At 48.8% G+C, this 18948-nt stretch overlaps 1 protein-coding gene across 1 annotated transcript in view; it reads left to right on the top strand.

Annotated features, from left to right (window-relative positions):
* Positions 1–18948, top strand: part of DCAF12 (DDB1 and CUL4 associated factor 12) — a 31952-nt gene that overhangs the window by 681 nt on the left and 12323 nt on the right. Inside the window, exons 2-3 of the mRNA XM_056117010.1 lie at positions 869–1123; positions 17416–17622. Coding sequence (XP_055972985.1) covers positions 869–1123; positions 17416–17622 — 462 coding nt within the window. The remainder of the gene's footprint in view (positions 1–868; positions 1124–17415; positions 17623–18948) is intronic.

Genomic DNA, 18948 nt, shown 5'->3' with positions numbered 1-18948 from the left:
TCTCTCTCTCCCTCCCCCCCCTCTTGTAGAGGAAGGCGTCTCCCAAGGGATACCCAAGCTTGAGCTGGGAGTTAGGGCATGTGGGACCCTCCCTACCACCACCACTCCGGGAGATAATAGGCATCATCATCTGTCACTCTTTGGAAGGTAGTCTTGTTGAATAAATTTTTAGTAGCCCTCTCCCCCTTTTCTGGTTTTGGGACCACACCAGTGGTACTTAATGACTTATTTCTGGCTCTGCACTCAGGGATCACTCCTGGCCGGACTTGGGGGAGATCATATGCGATGCCCCAGATCGACCTGGGTTGGCCAGCACACACAGCTTAGCCCCCTACCAGCTCTACTGTCTCTCCAGGCTGGTGTTTTGATTTTCAAATTGTGCAACTGCCCCTTGGTGAGGCTTGATGCCTTTGATAAAGTGCAGCCTGGGAACCCTGCTTGGCTCCTTTAGGGGTTCCACCTTCCATGCTTACCCAGGAGTACTCAGAGAGAGAGAACAGAACTGGATAGAGATGCAACCCAGGCGGATAAGGTCATCACTCAGCCCCTCATTCTCATTGCTCTCAAGGATCTCTGGAGGTGATCTGAGTCCTTCACACCTAAAAAGGCTTATGAAGCCTTTTGTCCTTTTCATTTCCATTCCCTGATTTTCAACCCTTGTTGTTTTCCTGTGAGGCCGGAGCCTTTTAGTTTTAGAAGAGTTAAAAGTGGGTTTTGTAGCTTGAAATTCCTGTTCTATTGCATTTGCCTTTCTGTTGAAGGTAAATCTTGCAGGGATGAGGCCATAAGGGTTTCTTAGTCAAGTAGGCTCTCTTGTTTTGAACTCATGTAGCCAGAAAGCCCTGATTTCCAATATTTCTCTTCACAGTTTGGCTGGGATCACTCACTTCACAAAAGGAAAAGACTCCCCCCGGTGAAGCGATCCTTGGTTTCCTACCTGAAGAACCGTGAAGTCCGGCTCCAGGATGAAAGCAACTACTCTCGGGTGCTGCATGGATATGCTGCACAGCGACTTCCTAGTCTCCTGAAGGAGAGAGAGTTTCACCTCGGGACCCTTAACAAAGTGTTTGCATCTCAGTGGCTGAATCATAGACAAGTGGTGTGTGGCACAAAATGTAACACGGTAAGTGGGGCGGGGCTGGGGGTGCAGATGTGAATTTTCTCACGGTGTTAGCTCCGTGGCCCTGCACATTCTAGACTCCTGCTTCTTGTTTTTTGAGCTGAGTTCTCCTTGGTCTCCTCTCCATGCCCTCCTGGTGTTGGTAACTTCTGCTTCTTTCAAGAGCTCCTTGACTCACTTCTGATCAATTTCCAAGGGAGTTTTTCTTTGGATTTTTTTTTTTTTTTGCTTTTTTGGGTCACACCCCACGATGCACAGGGGTTACTCCTGGCTCTGCACTCAGGAATCACACCTGGCGGTGCTCAGAGGACCATATGGGATGCTGGGAATCGAACCCAGGTCGGCCGCAAGCAAGGCAAACGCCCTACCCGCTGTGCTATCTCTCCAGACCCTTCTTTGGACTTCTTGCCATCTGAATATGCTACTGCTCGTAGAAGGTGTTTCACCAGTTTTTTGTTTGTTTGTTTGTTTTGGGGGCCACACTCAGCAGTGATCAGGACTAACTCCTGGCTTTGTGCTCAGGGATCACTCTTAGCAGGGCTCCGGGGACCAGATGAGGTGATTGAACCTGCATCAGTCACATACAAGGCAAGCTCTCGACCCGCTGTGCAAGTTGCTTTGGCCCAGCATCACCTAGATGTGTGTCTGTGTGTGGTCCTGGAGATGGAACCCCAAGGGTGTATATATAAAGTGAACAGTCTCCCCAGCCCTTAATTGCCTTTGTAAGTCAGCCTCAGTGGACGACTTGGCCAGGGCCTTGTCCAGGATGCACAGTAGTGACAGCCTATGCGTTCTTTGTTAGACTAACACATATGTGGGAGTACTTACAAGAGTGTTTAGCCAAAGATAACGAATAAGGCCAATGTTCATTGGGAATAGAATCTGAAAAATGTATACAGATTCCAGGAGTGTGTGTCTGGTGGCATATTGCAGGAGGGAATGTTTACTCTTTGCAAAGTGACCTAGAAAGGATTCAGCAGAGAGAGAAATTAAGTATGGCTTCAGTAGAAGGGTTTTTTCCATATGATGACATAGATGATAGTTAAGGCACTTGACTCAAACGAACAAAGGAAAATGCTTATTGGTAAGCTGCGTGACCAGTACGACACAAACCAGCCTGTAAAGGCACTGATGAAATGAAGTCATCCGTGTTTGTATTTGATGCCATTGACGTCAGAGGAATGGCAGGTGAAGAGAGCTGGGGTTTGGACATGAGAGGTTCCTTGAAATAAGCTGTGAGAAGAGCTGAGCCAAAGGCCCAGGGCAGTCTGTGTGGATACACAAGCATTGTCACAATGGCTGGGGAAGTTTACACTGAATAGAAGCACATCTTAGATCAAGAGAAGGTTACTTTCGATCAAGAAAATCTTAAAGGGCTAGAGAGGCCATACAGCAGGTGGGGCATTTATTTGCCTTGCATGCAGCTGACCCTGGTTCAATCCCCAGCATCTCATATGGTCCTCCAAACACTGCCAGAAGTAACCCCTGACCCCCAAAAAAGGTCTTCAAAGTGTTAGAAGCGTTTTGTTTACACAGGACCCAGGTAAAGATCTTAACTTGAGTCTTACATAAGAACGTAAAACCATATTGGTGGACCAGAGCGATAGTACAGCGGGTAGAGCGTTTGCCTTGCACGCAGCTGACCCGACATCTTATATGGTCCCCCAAGCACCACCAGGAGTAATTCCTGAGTGCAGAGCCAGGAGCAACCCCTGAGCATCTCTGGGTGTGACCCATAAAGCAAAACAACAACAACAAAACCATATTGGGCCCAAGCTTTCATTTCCTCTTCTGTTGAAAACTATTTGTCATATATAGAAAGCAGCTTTGCATAGCTAAGTAATGGTGGCACGCGACTACAGACTTCCCTTTCCTAGTGTCTTAGGACTCCACTCAGTGGTTTCTGAGAACTGTCATCGTCCCCTGGAGTGGAAAAAAAAAGTCTCCTGTTTGAGGGAATTTATTCCTCTCACTGCATCCAACATCGTAGTTCATACAACATCATAGCTTTTGACAGATGTGGCTGAATGAATCATAGTCTCTTGCTGCTTGACGTTGGTGACCCTATTTTCACAAGGAAAATAATGGCTAAGGAATAATTTTGTTTTGTTTTGGGGCCACACGCGGCGGCTGAAGGCTTCCTCCTGGCTCTGCGCTCAGGGATCATTCCTGGCGGTGCACAGGAGGACCAAGTGAGGTGTTAGGGTTAGAAGACATGGCCTGTGTTCTACCAGCGAGTCAGCCAGTAGTACTGTAGGGGAGGGCCAGTAGTCCTGTGCTCAGGGATCTCCTGGCCATGCTGAGGGGACCTTGTAGTGCTGGGGATTGAATCTAGGCTCCCATAAGCAGGATCCAGCCCTTTGAGCCATCTCCTTGACTCTCTTTCCTTTTTATTTATTTGTTTATTTTTGGATTTGGGGCCACACCCAGCATTAGTTCTGTACTCAGGGCTCACTCTTGGCTATGCTCACTGGACCTTGCAGTCCCTGGGGACAAATTCCAGCCTCTTGGATGCCAGGCATGAGTTTAGCCTGTTAAGTGGTCCCTCTGGCCCTCTTTTTTCCTTCTTAAAGAAGACTTGAAAATCTTGGTGAGGAAACAATATCAACCATTTATTTAGAATATTAAATTTGAGAATCTGGTGTGACTTGACCTTTGTGTACCTGGAATACAGTTGTTAAGACTAAGGCTGGAAAGATACATTGGAATTAAGTTTGGGGAGACAAGCGTCTAAGATACTATTCTGTTGGGAATGATGAGAAAGGGCCCATGGAATTTGTTTTGTTTTGTTTTAAGGGTCACATCCAGTGGTGCTCAGGACTTACTCCTGGCTCTGAACTTCTGGAGTGCTCGGGGGACCATTTGGGATGCTGGGGATTGAACCCAGGTGGACTGTGTGCAAGGCAAATGCCCTCCCCACTGTATTATCACTCCAGCCCTGGGCCCAACGATTTTAAGCAGGGAGTGCTGTGGTTGAAGTGATGCTTTAGGGAGAAAATGAAAAGTGGTTCAGTGCTGTAGTGTAGCCGACCGGCAAAATTGGGATAGTGGCAGAAAGGTAATATTTGAAGAGACAGCTATTTTTAATTTTTGTATTTTTAAATTTATGGTTGGTTTTTGGTTTGTGAATGCTCAGGGATTACTCCTGATTCTGTGCTCAGGAATTATTCCTGGCAGTGCACAAGGGACCATATGGGCTGCCAGGAATTGAACCTGGTTCAGCCACCTCTACAAAAGTGTTCATCCTCTCTCCCGCTCCCAAGCAAGGTAGTTTTTATTGAGTGATGGACTGGAGTGATAGTGCGGCAGGTAAGGGGCTTATAATCCTTGCCTCCCCCACAACCCCATATGGTCCTCTGAGCCCTGCAAAAGTGATCCTTGAGTGCAGAGCCAAGAATAAGCCCTCAGCACTGCTGGGTGTGGCCCCAAAGCAAAAAAAAAAAAAAAAGAGTGTTTTTTTATTGAATGAAACTTATTTAGAAAGCTGTGTGGGGAGAGAAAGGAGAACACTGACTTCTCCATAGTGGAAAACTCAGCAAGCAAAGATACAAAGAATCAGGCAAGCAAAATACAAGATAGATGTTCAGAGGAGAACACTAGGTTTGCGCAGACTCCATAGCTGATGCATAGCTCAGATTTAATCCCTGCAGAGGATTAAGGCCTAGTGGAGACTGATGTCTTCAACCTGAGTGAAGGACAGAGAGCAGGGCAAGTACTGAGCAGATTCCAAAAGAAAATGAGTTTAGCTCTACACTTTCCGTTGGTTGAATTTGGGGAGAGAGAGGTCAAGATGGAAGATGGTGATCTGAGAGCAGGGCATGTTCACGGGATTGTTGGAATTGCTATGTAACAGTAGGGGAGGAAGTTTCATCAGGTTCTAGAGATAGCTCAGGTACACATTCACAGGAGCCTGTGATCAGGCCCCAGCACAGAATCTCCCCTTCATCCCTCCTATTTCCTGAGCCTGAGCACCTCTGGGAATGTTCCCCCTAACCTCCTTGCCCCTGTGCCACTCTAAGGGGAAAAAAAAAGTTTGTTAGGGCTAGAGAGAGAGTACAGCGGGTAGGAGGCTTGCCTTGCAAGTTGTCGAGCCCACATTTAATTCCTGGCAGCTGCACGTGGCTCCCCAGACCCCGCCAGGAGTAATACCTGAGCACTGCCAGATGTGGCCCAGAAACAAACAAATCTGGCAAACTTGCTCTGAAGTTGGAACTCTTTGTTAATGTGTGTATTTTCTGTACACAGCGAGGAGGGCAGTATGGGAAGCATTCCATAGGTATCATTCTGTTTTCAAAGTGAGACTTGTAAGTCAGGAATGGTAGTAACCGTTGACATTGAAAGAAGCCAAGGACAGAATCTTGGTAAACATCTGCATTCTGGGAAATGAACTTCAGGGAGAACAGGAAAGTCAGGAGAGCACCAGAAAAAGTTCAAGAGAGGATGTTTTTAGAGGTAGTTTAAGGAGAAGAGTACTAATAGGAATGATAGGAAGAGCAATAATGTATGCAGAGTTTTTTTTTGGGGGGTGGTTGGGGGGACCCATACCATGTGGTGCTCAGGGCTTACTCCTGGCTCTGTTCTTAGGGTTCACTCCTGATGGGCTTGTGGGGGACCCTAGTGGGTGCTGGGGATTGAACCCAGGTTGTCTGCGTGCAAAGCAAGCGTCCTACTCGCTGTACTATTGCTCTGGCCCCTGTATGCAGAACTACAGCTAGTGGTGTTGGCAGCGTCTGGGAGCCACTTCAGCCATGCTCCAGCTGCACAGTGTGGGCTGGCAGTGTGGTACTTGGTCAGCAGTGCTGGGGTGGGGCTCTGGTGGGGTGGGGTGGGGTGGTATGTGTGCAGTGTCAGGAATTGAACTTGGAGCCACTCACGTTTGGCCCAAATTGAACTTGGGGCCACTCATGTTTGGCCTGTGTTCTCGTTCTTGGAGCTATTCCTCTACCCCGGGGTGTGTGGGGGGTGGTTTTTGTTTTCCATCTAGATGGAGAGACCCTGTATGGGCATGAACCCGAGCTGCTGCAGCGGAACACACGCGTAGTCTGTTGAGTGCACTCTAATCCCCAAGGCAGTTTTTGTTAATGCTTTAGATTTTTTTTCTGGGGGCCACACCTGGAAGTGCTCAGCACTTACTCCTGGCTCGGTTCTTGGGGGTCACTCCTGGCCAGATTCAAGGGTGCTGGGGATTGAACCTCAGCCACATGCAAAGCAAGCACCCTCCCCTATGTGCTGTTGCCCCATTGACAGTCCTCTTTTTCCCTGCTTACCAAATTGAGCCCAGTTGTTTGACTCCTCCTTACACTTTCTAAATCACACTAAAGGTACAGGTTGAAACATAAGATTCACAGATCTGGAAGGATTTCCTTGTAGGCATTTTGATTAGTATCTGTTCAGTAGCTAGTAGAGTGTTTTTGTTGTTGTTGTTGTTTGGGTCACACTCAGCAATGCTCAGGGGTTACTCCTGGCTCTGCATTCAGGAATCACTCCTGGCAGTACTCGGAAGACCATGTGGGATGCAAGGCAAATGCCCTCCCTGCTGTACTATTGCGCTGGCCCGGTAGCCAGTAGTGTCTAATTAAATCTCATTTCTACACTTTGAAGTAGCTCTTGACAAATAATTATTTTTCTTATTTGCCTGTTCTGATCTCAAGAGACAAGGCAAAAGATTTGTCCACTATTTTTAGAGAAAAACAGTGGTCAGAATTTAGCTGAGTCCATTAGTTTCCAAGTGTTTTGGCTGCAACCAGAAGTTAATAAGTAAATGTATCAGAAATATCCCCATTAATACCAAACATGTTTGATTAAGGAAAAAAAAATTTTTTTTAATCGCACCTGGCAGTGATCAAGGGTTACTCCTGGTTCTGCACTTAGAAATTGGTCATGTCAGGCTTGGGGGACCAATTAGATGGCTGGGAATCAAACCTGGGTTGGCCACATGCAGGGCAAGAACCCTATTCGCTGTACTATTTATCATTCTGGAGCGATAGCACAGCAGGTAGGGCGTTTGCCTTGCACGCAGCCAACATGGCCGACCCAAGTTCGATTCCTCTGCCCCTCTCGGAGAGCCCGGCAACCTACCTTATGGTAGTGGACTTACTGAAAAGTAAGTGGATGACCAAATTGAGCCATGACTTATCAGGACAGGAAATGGGGCAAACTTAAATGATTGACATGGAATGTTTCTGCAGCCACTCTCGCCTCAGGGACTTCTTCCCAGTTGCCTGTCTTGGGCTCCCATCTGCTGCCGTGTTGCTCGAATTCCTTTTCCCACACTTTCTCTCCCCTATTCCCACTTTGGTGTCCTTCTCAGCACCTCGTCCCGACTCCTGTTTCAGGCTACTTTTGTGTTGACAGCAAAAGAAGTGTTTCCCCCTGGAATTCCTCGGAAGCGTAGATTTCTTTGTTCAGAAGGTTGCTTTGATGAGTGGGCGAGCCTGGTGGATTGACTCAAAGCTTCAGAAGATTGGAGTGGGGAAAGCCTGGGGAGCAGCAGAGCCGCCTCAGCAAGACGAAGCAAGGCGGGGGCAGGTGCCACGTGCTTCATACATGCAGGGCCTGTTTTCTGCTGCCGTGGGGAGGGGGACACAATTGGTGAGCTCTGTGGAGATGACCGCCTCCTTTATTTATTTATTTTGCTTTTTTGGGTCGCACCCGGCGATGCTCAGGGGTTCCTCCTGACTCAGCACTCAGGAATGACTCCTGTTGGTGCTCAGGTGACCATTGGGATTGCTGGGGGTCGAACCCAGGTCAGCCCACATGCAAGGCAAATGCCCTACCCGCTGTATTACCGCTCCAGCCCCAGACCAGTTATTTATAATCGCTGTGATGTCCATCTAGTTTTTTGTGTATCCTGGGGAATGTACAGTTAAAAGGAACAACAATGGGCCAAGTGGCCAACCGGGGTTTGATTCTGGCATTCCCTACTGCCAGGTGACCCCAAGCACAGAGCAGACTGCTAGGTGTGACCCCAGCCCTCCACCCCCAGAAGATGACATCATGAAGGGCTGGAGCGCAGGCTTTGTGTGCCAGATTTCTGGGTTCAATTCCTAACACCACATGGTCCCCAAACACTGCACCAGGAGTGACCCCCTGAATACCACCCAATGTCGGGGCACCCCGGGGTCGGTAAGACACTGATCCACGGATAGATTGGATAGATTGTTTCCAGTGGATAGATTGTTGTTCCTGTCACTGCCATTATTTTACTCCTGGCTCTGTCCTCAGGGCCAGTTCTGGAAGTGCTCGGGTAACCACATGTGGTGCCAGGACAGAACCAAGTAAGGCGCGTGCAAGGCAGGCAGCTTAACCCTGTGCTGTCTCCTGGGCCCTGGACAGAGAGTGTGTGGAGCATTTTGTTAGTTTTGTTTTGGGGATACACTCTGTTGTCCTCAAGGCTCGCTCCTGGTTCTGGACTCAGATGTCCCTCCTGGGGAGGCTCGGGAACCATATAGGATGCCAGGGATGAACTGGTCGGCCGTGTGCAAGGCAAGTGTGCTACCCGCTGTACTGTCTCTCCAGCCCTGTGTTGAGCGTTTGAAGAGGTGACAGGACTGCCATCTGCTGTAGATGAAACTCAGGGAGCACCTAGGACGCGGGGACTGAGGGCGTTGCGAGGACCAGCCTATAGGGATAGGAATGCTCTGAACTGCACAGAGGTCTGGGATGACCCTTTGGACTTCCTCGGGGGAGGAGAATGAGTAAGGATTAGGGTTAACTTAGAGGTATTCTTAGCTGGGTTGTTGGGGTTTGTCCCTAATGCCGTGAGCAGCCTGACTGGTGCCCGGGATGGTTACCAGTAGGGGTCTCTGTCTCTCTGGCTCAGGAGAAAGCCCGGCTCCTGCCGAGGATCCATGGGGCTGCTTCTGAGCTCACAGTCCCGAGGCCGGGAGCGCTGAGCTGTCCGGCTGCTTGTCCTTTGCTTTCGGGCCACTGCCCTAGCAGATGGTGTGGGCTGAAAACCGTGCATGTTTGCTATTTCAGTATCCTGGCAGTCTTTTTTTTTTTTTCCCCCACAGACTTAGCACAAGCACAAGCACATTTTGGTGTTTGTCGATCTTCTCTGTTTCTCCTTTGTTCTTTCTGAGACTGTCTGCTGTGTGACTTCCCAACCTTCTGTGCTGTTTCACTCATGTAAAAATGCTGCATTTTAGGACCCAAGAGAGGGAACAAGAACAGTGAGAGATAAGAACAGCGGGCGGGGCGGGACGCTTGCCTTGGATGCACCAAACCTGGATTCCGATCCCAGGAACCCCATGTGGTCCCCTGAGCCCTGCCAGGAGCGATCCTTGAGCACTCAGCCAGGAGTTAGCCCGGAGCACAGCTGGGTGTGACCCCCAAAACCAGAAAAGTAACTTAAAATTTTTTGTTTAAAAAAGTTGCATTTGCCAAGATCACCAGGAAGTCCCAGATGGGGTAGGTGCCGCATGCCGCCTTCTCCAGATGGAACCCGGTGACCATGAGCCTCTACAAGCATAGCTCGGGCATGCAGGAACCAGGACTTTTATTTCAAACCGCGCGGCCGCTCGACATCTCTTATGTACAAAGTGATCAGTGGAAAGTAAATCATCCAGCATTTCTCCCTGAAAATCAGGCTTAACTCTTTTACAAACCACAACACCCAATAGGAAAGAGAGAACAAAAGGGAATGCCCTGCCACAGAGGCAGGGTGGGATGGGGGGGTTAGGGGGTGGGAGGGATACTGTGATCCTTGGTGGTGGGAAATGGTCACTGGTAGAGGGATGGGTTTTCAAAATAAATAAATAAAAATTTTTAAAAAAAGGCAAAAAAAAAGTTGCATCTGGGGGCTGGAGCAATAGCACAGCGGGTAAGGCATTTGCCTTGCACGCGGCCAACCCAGGTTTGATTCTCAGCATCCCATATGGTCCCTCGAGCACCACCAGAAGTAATTCCTGAGTGAGGATCCAGGAGTAACCCCTGTGCATCACCGGGTGTTACCCATAAAGAAACAAAAAAATGTTGCATTTACTTTAAATCTATTCACTCTTCTTTACTTCCTTAACATAAATCCCTAAAACAGAAATTGCAGTTGACACATTTTTAATATTTGAGTGACCAGTGTTGTCTGACCATTTTCTTTGTCACTCTCTCCTTCGCGCCTCCCCATCTTCTCACTTCAGGCAACGACCTTGACTTTGATTTCAGCTTGTTTTCTTTCAGTAGACTTGACTCTCCACGTGTCTTTTACTGTTAGACATAGTATAATTAATCCTTTTGTTTGCTTGTTTTTTAAACATTTTGGGGCCCTGACTTGCAGTGCTCAAGAGGCTTCTCCAGGCTGTAAGCTCAGGGTTTCTCAGCGGACGGTATAACGCATGCACTCCACATCCTGAACTACCTCTCCAGACCTGGGTAGTTCTTCTGAGCATCAGTGTGAACCTTGCGAGTTCCCACGCACCTCCTTGAGGGCCAGGGACATAGCTCAGAGGGCCGGATCTAGCACATGCTTTGCATGTTGGGGCCTCATTGTTGGATCCCCAGAACCATCCAGAGCACCTCTGGATGTGATACAAAAATCAGAAATAAGTGAAGTAAAGTAATTGCCATATGATTTTTTTTTAAACCTCCTTGAAGAAGGCCTGATGGGGTTAAGGTGTTTGCCTTGCATGCATGGTTCCCTGACACAGAGCCAGGAGTACCACTGGAGCACCCTCAGGTGTGACCCAGCCCCCAACCCCCTCCCCCCCAAAAAAGCCAAGCAACCTTGGTCTTTGTATGTGTACACATCTGTGCATACGTGTCTGTCCATCAGCAGAGAGACTGTCCGTCTCAGTCTCCCCAGCAGGGAGACCGGGCCCTTCCTTTCTGTCCCTTTTGTCCCAGAGCAGGAGCTGTGCCCCCAGCCTCCTGTACCACCGCTGCTGCTCTCTGGCAGGGACCCCAGTGGCTCAGAGTGGAGCAGCCCCATTCTGGGACGTGGCCCCGGAGCTGTGTGAAGCCGTGGCCCCTTGCTGGAGAGCTGGGGGGTGTCCTGGGGCGGCCCCTCCAGAGTGTGCTCCCGTGAATCTGCCCTTCATGGCGCGTGGTCACTCCACTGCTACCATCAGGTGGGCTGGGAGGAAACTCCTGGGAGTCTGGGCCCTTACTGGACACACCCGGCTCTCTCGCTGCTGTTCTCTCATATCAAATGTTTTCCATCCAGTATGAAAAGCCTCTTTATGATATTAAACAGGACATAACAGTCGTCAAAAGTATCTATTCTGTGCTGAGCCCTGGACTAGACACTTGATTTTTTTGTGGTGGGGAGTGGGGAAGTGGCGTACCCAGTGACACTCAGGGGCTGCTCCTGACTCAGCTTGGGGGCCCTGAGGGGCTGGAAAGCAAACCAGGACTCCGACATGCAAAGCATGTGTGCTCCGGTCCTTTGAGCCATTGATGATGGCACCACATTTTTTATTGCATATTTTAAAAACTCTGAAATAGATTATTTCCCCTTCGGTTGGGGCTCCTAAGCTGTGCTAGCAGGTCTGGGGGGGCCCCCTGGTGAGTCTTAGCCAACTCGGCTGATAGTTCAATGCAAGCGTCCAAGGATGCATTGCTGGGGGTCTCCAGAGGGTACCTTTGGGATTGTTTATTTAAAATTTTTTTTTATTTTATAAAGTAGTTCACAATATTTGATTACATTTAATAAATATTGGGCTGGAGCGATAGCACAGCGGGTAGGGCGTTCGCCTTACACGCGGCCAACATGGCCGACCCGAGTTCGATTCCTCCGCCCCTCTCGGAGAGCCCGGCAAGCTACCGAGAGTATTCGATATGCCAGACACAGTAACAACAAAGTCTCCAATGGAGACGTTACTGGGCCCGCTCGAGCAATAAATATTCAGACACCAATCCCAACACCATTACATCTTCCCGCCACCACTTTTCAGGTGTTTCCATCCCGAACCCCAATCCCTGCCTCAAAGCAGAACCGAAATAATATAACATTTCCTTCTAAGGTTGGTTGCCTCTATTTGAAGCCCATCAAGTGTGGTGGGGTACTCTTGGAGTATGGGTAGGATATGTCCTTTATCCTATCCACACGGTGACCAAGCTCATTGAGGTTTCTCGAGAGTTCAAGATGCCGCTCTGTCTAACGTTCATTGATTAAAAAGAAGGCCTTTGATTCTGTTGAGACAGAAGCGGTCATCGAAGCCCTAGCCAAACAGAGCATGCTAACTCAGTACATCAGGATCCTCCGTCAGCTGTATTACGGATTCACCACCAGGATCTCACCATTCTACAAGGAAGTGATCATCAACGTAGAGAGGGGTTTGACAGGGTGATACCATTTCACCGAGACTCTTCAGTACCACCCTTGAGAACATTATGCAGTGACTGGAATGGGAAGGAATGGGGGTCAAGATAGACAGTCAGCAACGACACCACCTCCGCTTCCGACTTCGACTGTGAGTGTGGAAAGGTCGGAAAGGTTGAATCTCACGAAGTCAATGATCATGAGAAACGAACTAGTTCCTGACGTTCCATTTGCCCTCAACGAAACGAACATCTCCAAATGCAGCAGTTACGTGTACCTAGGTCAAGAACTCAACATGACAAACAACCTGGCACCTGAACTGCGCAGGAGGAAGAGAGCGGCGTGGAATGCCTTCAAGAGCATCAAAGAAGAGGTTAAGAGGACGAAGAATCTGCGGCTCCGGGCACATCTTTTCGACTCCACCATTCTTCCTTCACTAACATATGCCTCAGAGACCTGGGCCCTACGAAAACAAGATGAGAACACTATTCAGGTATCCCAAAGAGGAATCGAAAGAGCTATGCTTGGAGTGACACTCTTTACTCAAGTGAGAGAAGATTTCGGAGTTCTGACCTCTGTTGACAATCGAGAATCAGGGATGCTGTCTCATTTGCCAAGGCGTCGAAAATCAGATGGGCTGAATACGTAATGCGATTTGGAGATGACCACTGGACTAGAACTGTTACCAACTGGATTCCACGGGATGTCAAAAGAACGTGTGGCCGCCCACCTACGAGATGGTCAGACTTCATCGTCAAACCCCTGAACAAATGGTTTGAGGCTCTTCGTGTTCCTGGAGCAAGCAGACACCATTGGGCAACACTAGCATGCAACAGGGACGAATGGAGACGTTACTGGCGCCCACGCGAGCAAATCGATGACCAGTGGGATGACAAGTGTAACAAGTGATGTCCTAGGAAGGGTCAGGAAAAGGATCACTCCTGCGTGAAGCTCAACCTGAATGTGTGGAGAGCTGCCGTGAGCATGGTGGTGGTTGAGTTCTGGAGGTTTTTTTGTGGGGTTGTTTATTATGTTTAGATACTTTTTCCCATTTGGTAAGGGTGTCTTTATTTTTAAACAACTGTATTACTTTTGCCATGCAGAGCCTTTTTATTTTTTATTTGGATTTTATTTGGTCACTGAAATTACAAAGTTGTTCATGATTGGATGTCAGGCATACAGTATTTCTATTTTCTAATTTTTTTGGGGGGGGCTGCTGGTTTGGGCCATACTCATTGATGCTCAGGGGTTACTCCTGACTCTGCACTCAGGAATTATTCCTGGTGGGGCTTGGGGGGGACCATATGGGGTGCTATATATATATTTGGGGGGGGTTCACACCCAGCAATGCACAGGGGTTACTCCTGGTCTTGCACTCAGGAATTACTCCTGGCGGTGCTCAGGGGACCATATGGGATGCTGGGAATCGAACCCAGGTTGGTCTCATGCAAGGCGAATGCCCTACCACATGCTGGAGTATTGTTCTCCAGCCCCGAGGTGTAACACACACACACATGTTTCTGCACTGTGGTTTACAGTACTGTTGCTGATTGGGTTTCCTACATCACACTTTACCAGGCTTCAGCACCACCTCCCTCTGCAGATTGAATGCTTCCCTCATAGATGACAAAACCTTTTTAGTTTGATGTTGTCCCATTTACTTTTGTTTCTGTTATCTTTGCTAGTTGAGTCAAAGAGTTGAAAACACTTTTGAGGTATAAAGCCTGCAGCATTCTGCCTTTATTTGTATTTGCCACTGCATGTTTTGTGACTTCTGGTCTAATCTTGAAATCTTATCACTTAAATCACTTAACTTCCGTTAGTCTTCGATTTGCTCGAGCGGGCGCCAGTAACGTCTCCATTTGTCCCTGTTGCGTGCTAGTGTAGCCCAATGGCATCTGTTCGCTCCGGGAACATGAAGGGCCTCAAACCGATCGTTCATGATCTTGACGAAGAAGTCTGACCATCTGGTAGGTGGGTGGCCACGCGGTCTTTTGACATCCCGTGGAATCCAGTCGGTAACAGCTCTAGTCCAGCGGTTGTCTTTAAATCTCATTACGTGACCAGCCCATCTGATTTTCGACACCGTGGCAAATGAGACAGCGTCCCTGATTCTTGATCGTCGACAGATGTCAGAACTCCGGATTCTTTCTCTCATTTGAGTGAAACGTGATATTCCAAGCATAGCTCTTTCTATTTATTCTTTGGGAGACCTGAATAGCGTTCTCATCTTGTTTGCGTAGGGCCCAGGTCTCTGAGGCATATGTTAATGCAGCAAGAACAGTGGAATCAAAGAGATGTGCCTGGAGCCGGAGGTTCTTCGTCCTCTTAGCTATTTCTTCGATGTTCTTGAAGGCGTTCCAAGCCGCTCTCTTCCTCCTGCGCAGCTCGGGTGCCAGGTCATTTGTCATGTTGACCTCTCGACCTAGGTACACATAGCTGTTGCATTCGGAGATGGTCGTTCCGTTGAGAGCGAATGGGACGTCAGGAACGAGGCTGTTTCTCATAAACATTGTCTTCATAAGATTCAGCTGTAGTCCTACCTTTCCACACTCACGGTCAAAGTCGGCCAGCATTTGTGCCGCTTGGCTGATGTTTGGTGTTATTAAAACAATGTCATCAGCAAAGCGGAGGTGGTGTAGTTGCCGACCATCTATCTTCACTCCCATTCCTTCCCATTCCAGTCGTCGCATGATGTTCTCGAGGGTGGCACTGAAGTGTTTCGGTGAAATGGTATCACCCTGCCGAACCCCTCTCTTGACATCAACGATCACTTCTTTGTAGAATGGTGAGATCCTGGTAGTGAATCCGCAATACAGCTCACGGAGGATCCTGATGTATTGGGCTTGAGTGCCCTGATTGGCTAGGGCTTCAATGACCGCTTCCATCCCAACAGAATCAAAGGCCTTCTTTAAATCAATGAACGTTAAACAGAGCGGCATCTTGAACTCCCGAGAAACCTCAATGAGCTTGGTTATTGTGTGGATATGGTCGATGGTGCTGAATCCTTTGCGGAACCCGGCTTGCTCGCATGGTTGTCCTTCATCTAGTGTTCTGCCAATCCTATTTAGGATGACTCGAGTGAACGACTTGTAGATGACAGACAATAGGCAGATCGAGCGATAGTTGCCAATGTCATGGATGTCTCCCTTCTTGAACAGTAGTACGGTCCTGCTGATTTTCCATTGGGACGGAACCTTGCATTCAGACAGGTAGCGAGTGAAGAGCCGAGCCAGTGTATTGATGAGTACTGACGGCAGGTTCTTCAGGTGTTCAGGTCTGACCTTGTCTGGGCCAGGTGCTGTTTGTTTCTTTACCGACGAAATCTTATAATACTTCGAAAGACTAATGGCACAGCAGGTAGGGTGCTTGCCTTGCACAAAGCCAACCCAAGTTTGATCCCCAGCATCTCCCATAGGATCCCCCAAACCCTGCTAGGAGTGATCCCTGAGCATAGAGCCAGGAGTAAGTCCTGCGCAATTCTGGACGTGACCAGAAAACATAATTACTTTGGATGAACACCTGGATGGAATTGGGTGTGCCTTGGGAGCTCTATGGTAGGAGTAACTCAACAAACCTCAGCTCCCAGTGGGAGGAGGAAGGACAAACCAATGTTACCATATATATATATTTTTTTTTTTTTTTGGTAGTTCTTTAGTTTTCCCAGCACCATTTGTTGGGAGACTTTCCTTGCTCCATTTCATATGCCTCGCTCCTTTGCCATAGATCAATTGTCCATAGATTTGAGGGTTTATCTCTTTGTTTGCAGTTCTCATCCATTGATCAGTTGGTCTCTTCTTAATCCAGTATCATGCTATTTTGATTACTATAAAGTCAGGAGATGCTATACCTTACATTTAAAAGAAAAAAAGATATGTGAAACTTTCAACACCCTGATTTACAAGTGTTCATAATGCAGTTGTCTCAAGTATTCAGTGTTCCATCACCAGTGCCACCACCAGCATGATCCGCCCTCCACCAGTGTCCCCAGTCCCCTCACCTTCCCAAGCTTGTCCCATGTATCTCATACTTTACTCTAAGGTACTGTCTGAGGATTTACTGAGCTGTCAGGTGCTAGTTGAGCCTTCCGGCTATTGTTTTTGTTCATTGAGCTAAGTGGACTTCGATGCATCTTTCCTATCTGATTTACTCTGTTCCTGCTGGGCTGTTAGTACTTGAAATCTGGAGGTACGTGACCGCGTGGGCCAGGAGTTGAACTGGGATGGTTCAGCAGCTTGATGTCTCAGCTGGGCCATCATGTATACTGCCGGAAGTCAGGTGTGAGTGGAGCGCTGGGCCCTTTGCCAGGGCCAGGGCTTGGCCTCCCCCCATCCCAAGAAGGCTCCAGAGATCTGGGCCAGGAGTCCGACCTACCTGGGCTGGCTCAGCTGTGGCGTCTCTCCAAGATCAGTCATGGAACTGGGCCATTTTTAAGTCAGCAAAAGTCATATCTCCCATTTTCTTGATCTCTTACTCTTTTTCTTTCCTTCAGAAATTTCCTTTCCTTTCCCTTCTTACTGTTGCAGTGACCCAGGGTCCCATGAACACCTGGCTACTATGCTTACACACTTTGCTGCCCTGCTCTCTGAGGTGTTGCGCTGCTTCGGCTCTGCTTGTACCTGTGGTTTAGGACTGTTTTTAATAATGGTTTTGACACATTCTGGGAAGTATGTTTTTGTTTATAAGTGTCTGTGCCTGGACAGGTAAGAATGAGATGTATGAAATATGCCCTAACTGGCAAAAAAACCTTAAATTAAGTTCTTAGTCCTTAAGTCTGTCGAACATCTTCTTCAGCACCTTTGAATCCCAGGCAGAATTACTGCTACCCATAATCTGTGTCAGCCAGAGGATATTTTAACCTCTCTCTGCCGTATTTTCTTATTACCTTATTATCTTTTATTTGACTAATCCTCCCGACTATGCGTTTGATCATTCCCAGCAGTGTGCCTGTCGTGCAACTCACGTTTCTGCATGCTTGTGCCTACTGAGCTTTGGCCCCGTTACGGAGTTCCGCTTCTGTGTACCTTTTCCCTCGTAGCTCTTTGTAGTGGATGTCCAGACGAGCCAGATCACCAAGATTCCCATTCTGAAGGACCGAGAGCCTGGAGGTGTGACCCAGCAGGGCTGTGGTATCCATGCCATCGAGCTGAACCCCTCTCGCACACTGCTGGCCACGGGAGGAGACAACCCCAACAGTCTCGCCATCTACCGGCTGCCTACGCTAGACCCCGTGTGTGTGGGAGATGTAAGTTTTCCCACTGTTGGCGGTGTGTGGGCATCTGTCTTAAACCCCAGCGTGAACTGTGAACCCCCTAGGAAAGGATCGTTCCCTCTAGATTTCTGCTGACCCCTCCAGCGGTTGTGGGGGAGGAGGGGAGTGTGGTGAGAGAGAGAGATAGCGGAGTGGGACTGGACTCCTGCCACGGGAGCCCTGTCAGGTCTGTTGACTCAGAGCCCGAGTCTGATAAAGAGGCAAGCAGCCTCAGGCCCACCACCACGATCTGGTGTGGAAGTCACCGGTGCTTGTTTATATGCGTGCCCCGGCACATAGCGTGGACAGAAGGGAACATTTGTTCACCAGCTGTTTGCTGGGCCTTCGTGGCCAAGCATTGCTCCAGACATTGGGGTCTCAGCACCTGCAGCAGGTAAACCCCTGTTGTGGAAGGAGGCACAGCAGCTGCATTTTCTGGTAGTTGGTTGTTTGTTTGTGGTGCCACACCCTGTACTGCTCAGTGCTTACTCCTGGCTCTGCGCTCAGGGTCATTCCTGGCGGGGTTCAGGTACAGTGCTGGGGATCAGATCTGGATGGGCTGCATTCACGGCAAGGGCCTTATCCACTGTGTTATCTCTCTGGCCCCTCACAATTTTGTTTCTGTTTCACTCTGGGTGGGGAGGGCAGACCCAGCACTGCTCTGAGACTACTCCTAGCTTGAGGTCACTCCCACTGGTGCTCAGGAGATCATGTGGTGCCAGGGATTAAGCCCAGGCTTCCTCCAAGCAAAGCCTGTCCCCTCCTTAAATTACCTCTCTAGCCCCTCAGCCAGTATGTGTTTACCAGCAATAGGTCAGTGTGAAACATTCCCCCCCGCCACCTCCCTCCCTGCAAAAATAGTATTGGAGCAATAGTACACCAGGTAGGGTGTTTGCATTGCACACAGCAGAGCCGGGTTCTATCCCTTGTATCCCAGATGGTCCCCAGAACACCGCCAGGGGTGTATCTTGAGTGCAGAGCCAGGAGTAACATTGAGCATCATGGGATGTGAACCCCCATAGTAAAAAGTATCACAGGGATGATGCGGCTCAGTGGTACAGTGATTACCTTATATCTGTGCGGCCCTGGGTTTAATTCCTGGTACCACAAGAGCAAAAGGAGTAGTAAAAGCTGGGCTGGGGAGGTAGTACAGCAGGTCAGGCATTTGTCTTGCATGCTGCCAGCCTGAGTTCTATCCCCAGTGTCTTGTATGGTCTCCCAAGCACTGCCTGTAGTAATTCCTGAGCATCACAGGCAGTGGCTGGCCCAAGACCAATAATAATAATAATAATAATAATGAGCGGTCTAATGCCTAGCTTC

The sequence above is a fragment of the Sorex fumeus genome, unplaced genomic scaffold (genome assembly GCF_029834395.1).
Source record: "Sorex fumeus unplaced genomic scaffold, SorFum_2.1 ptg000034l, whole genome shotgun sequence".
Classification (NCBI taxonomy): domain Eukaryota; kingdom Metazoa; phylum Chordata; class Mammalia; order Eulipotyphla; family Soricidae; genus Sorex; species Sorex fumeus.
This window is presented reverse-complemented; position numbering and strand designations above follow the sequence as displayed.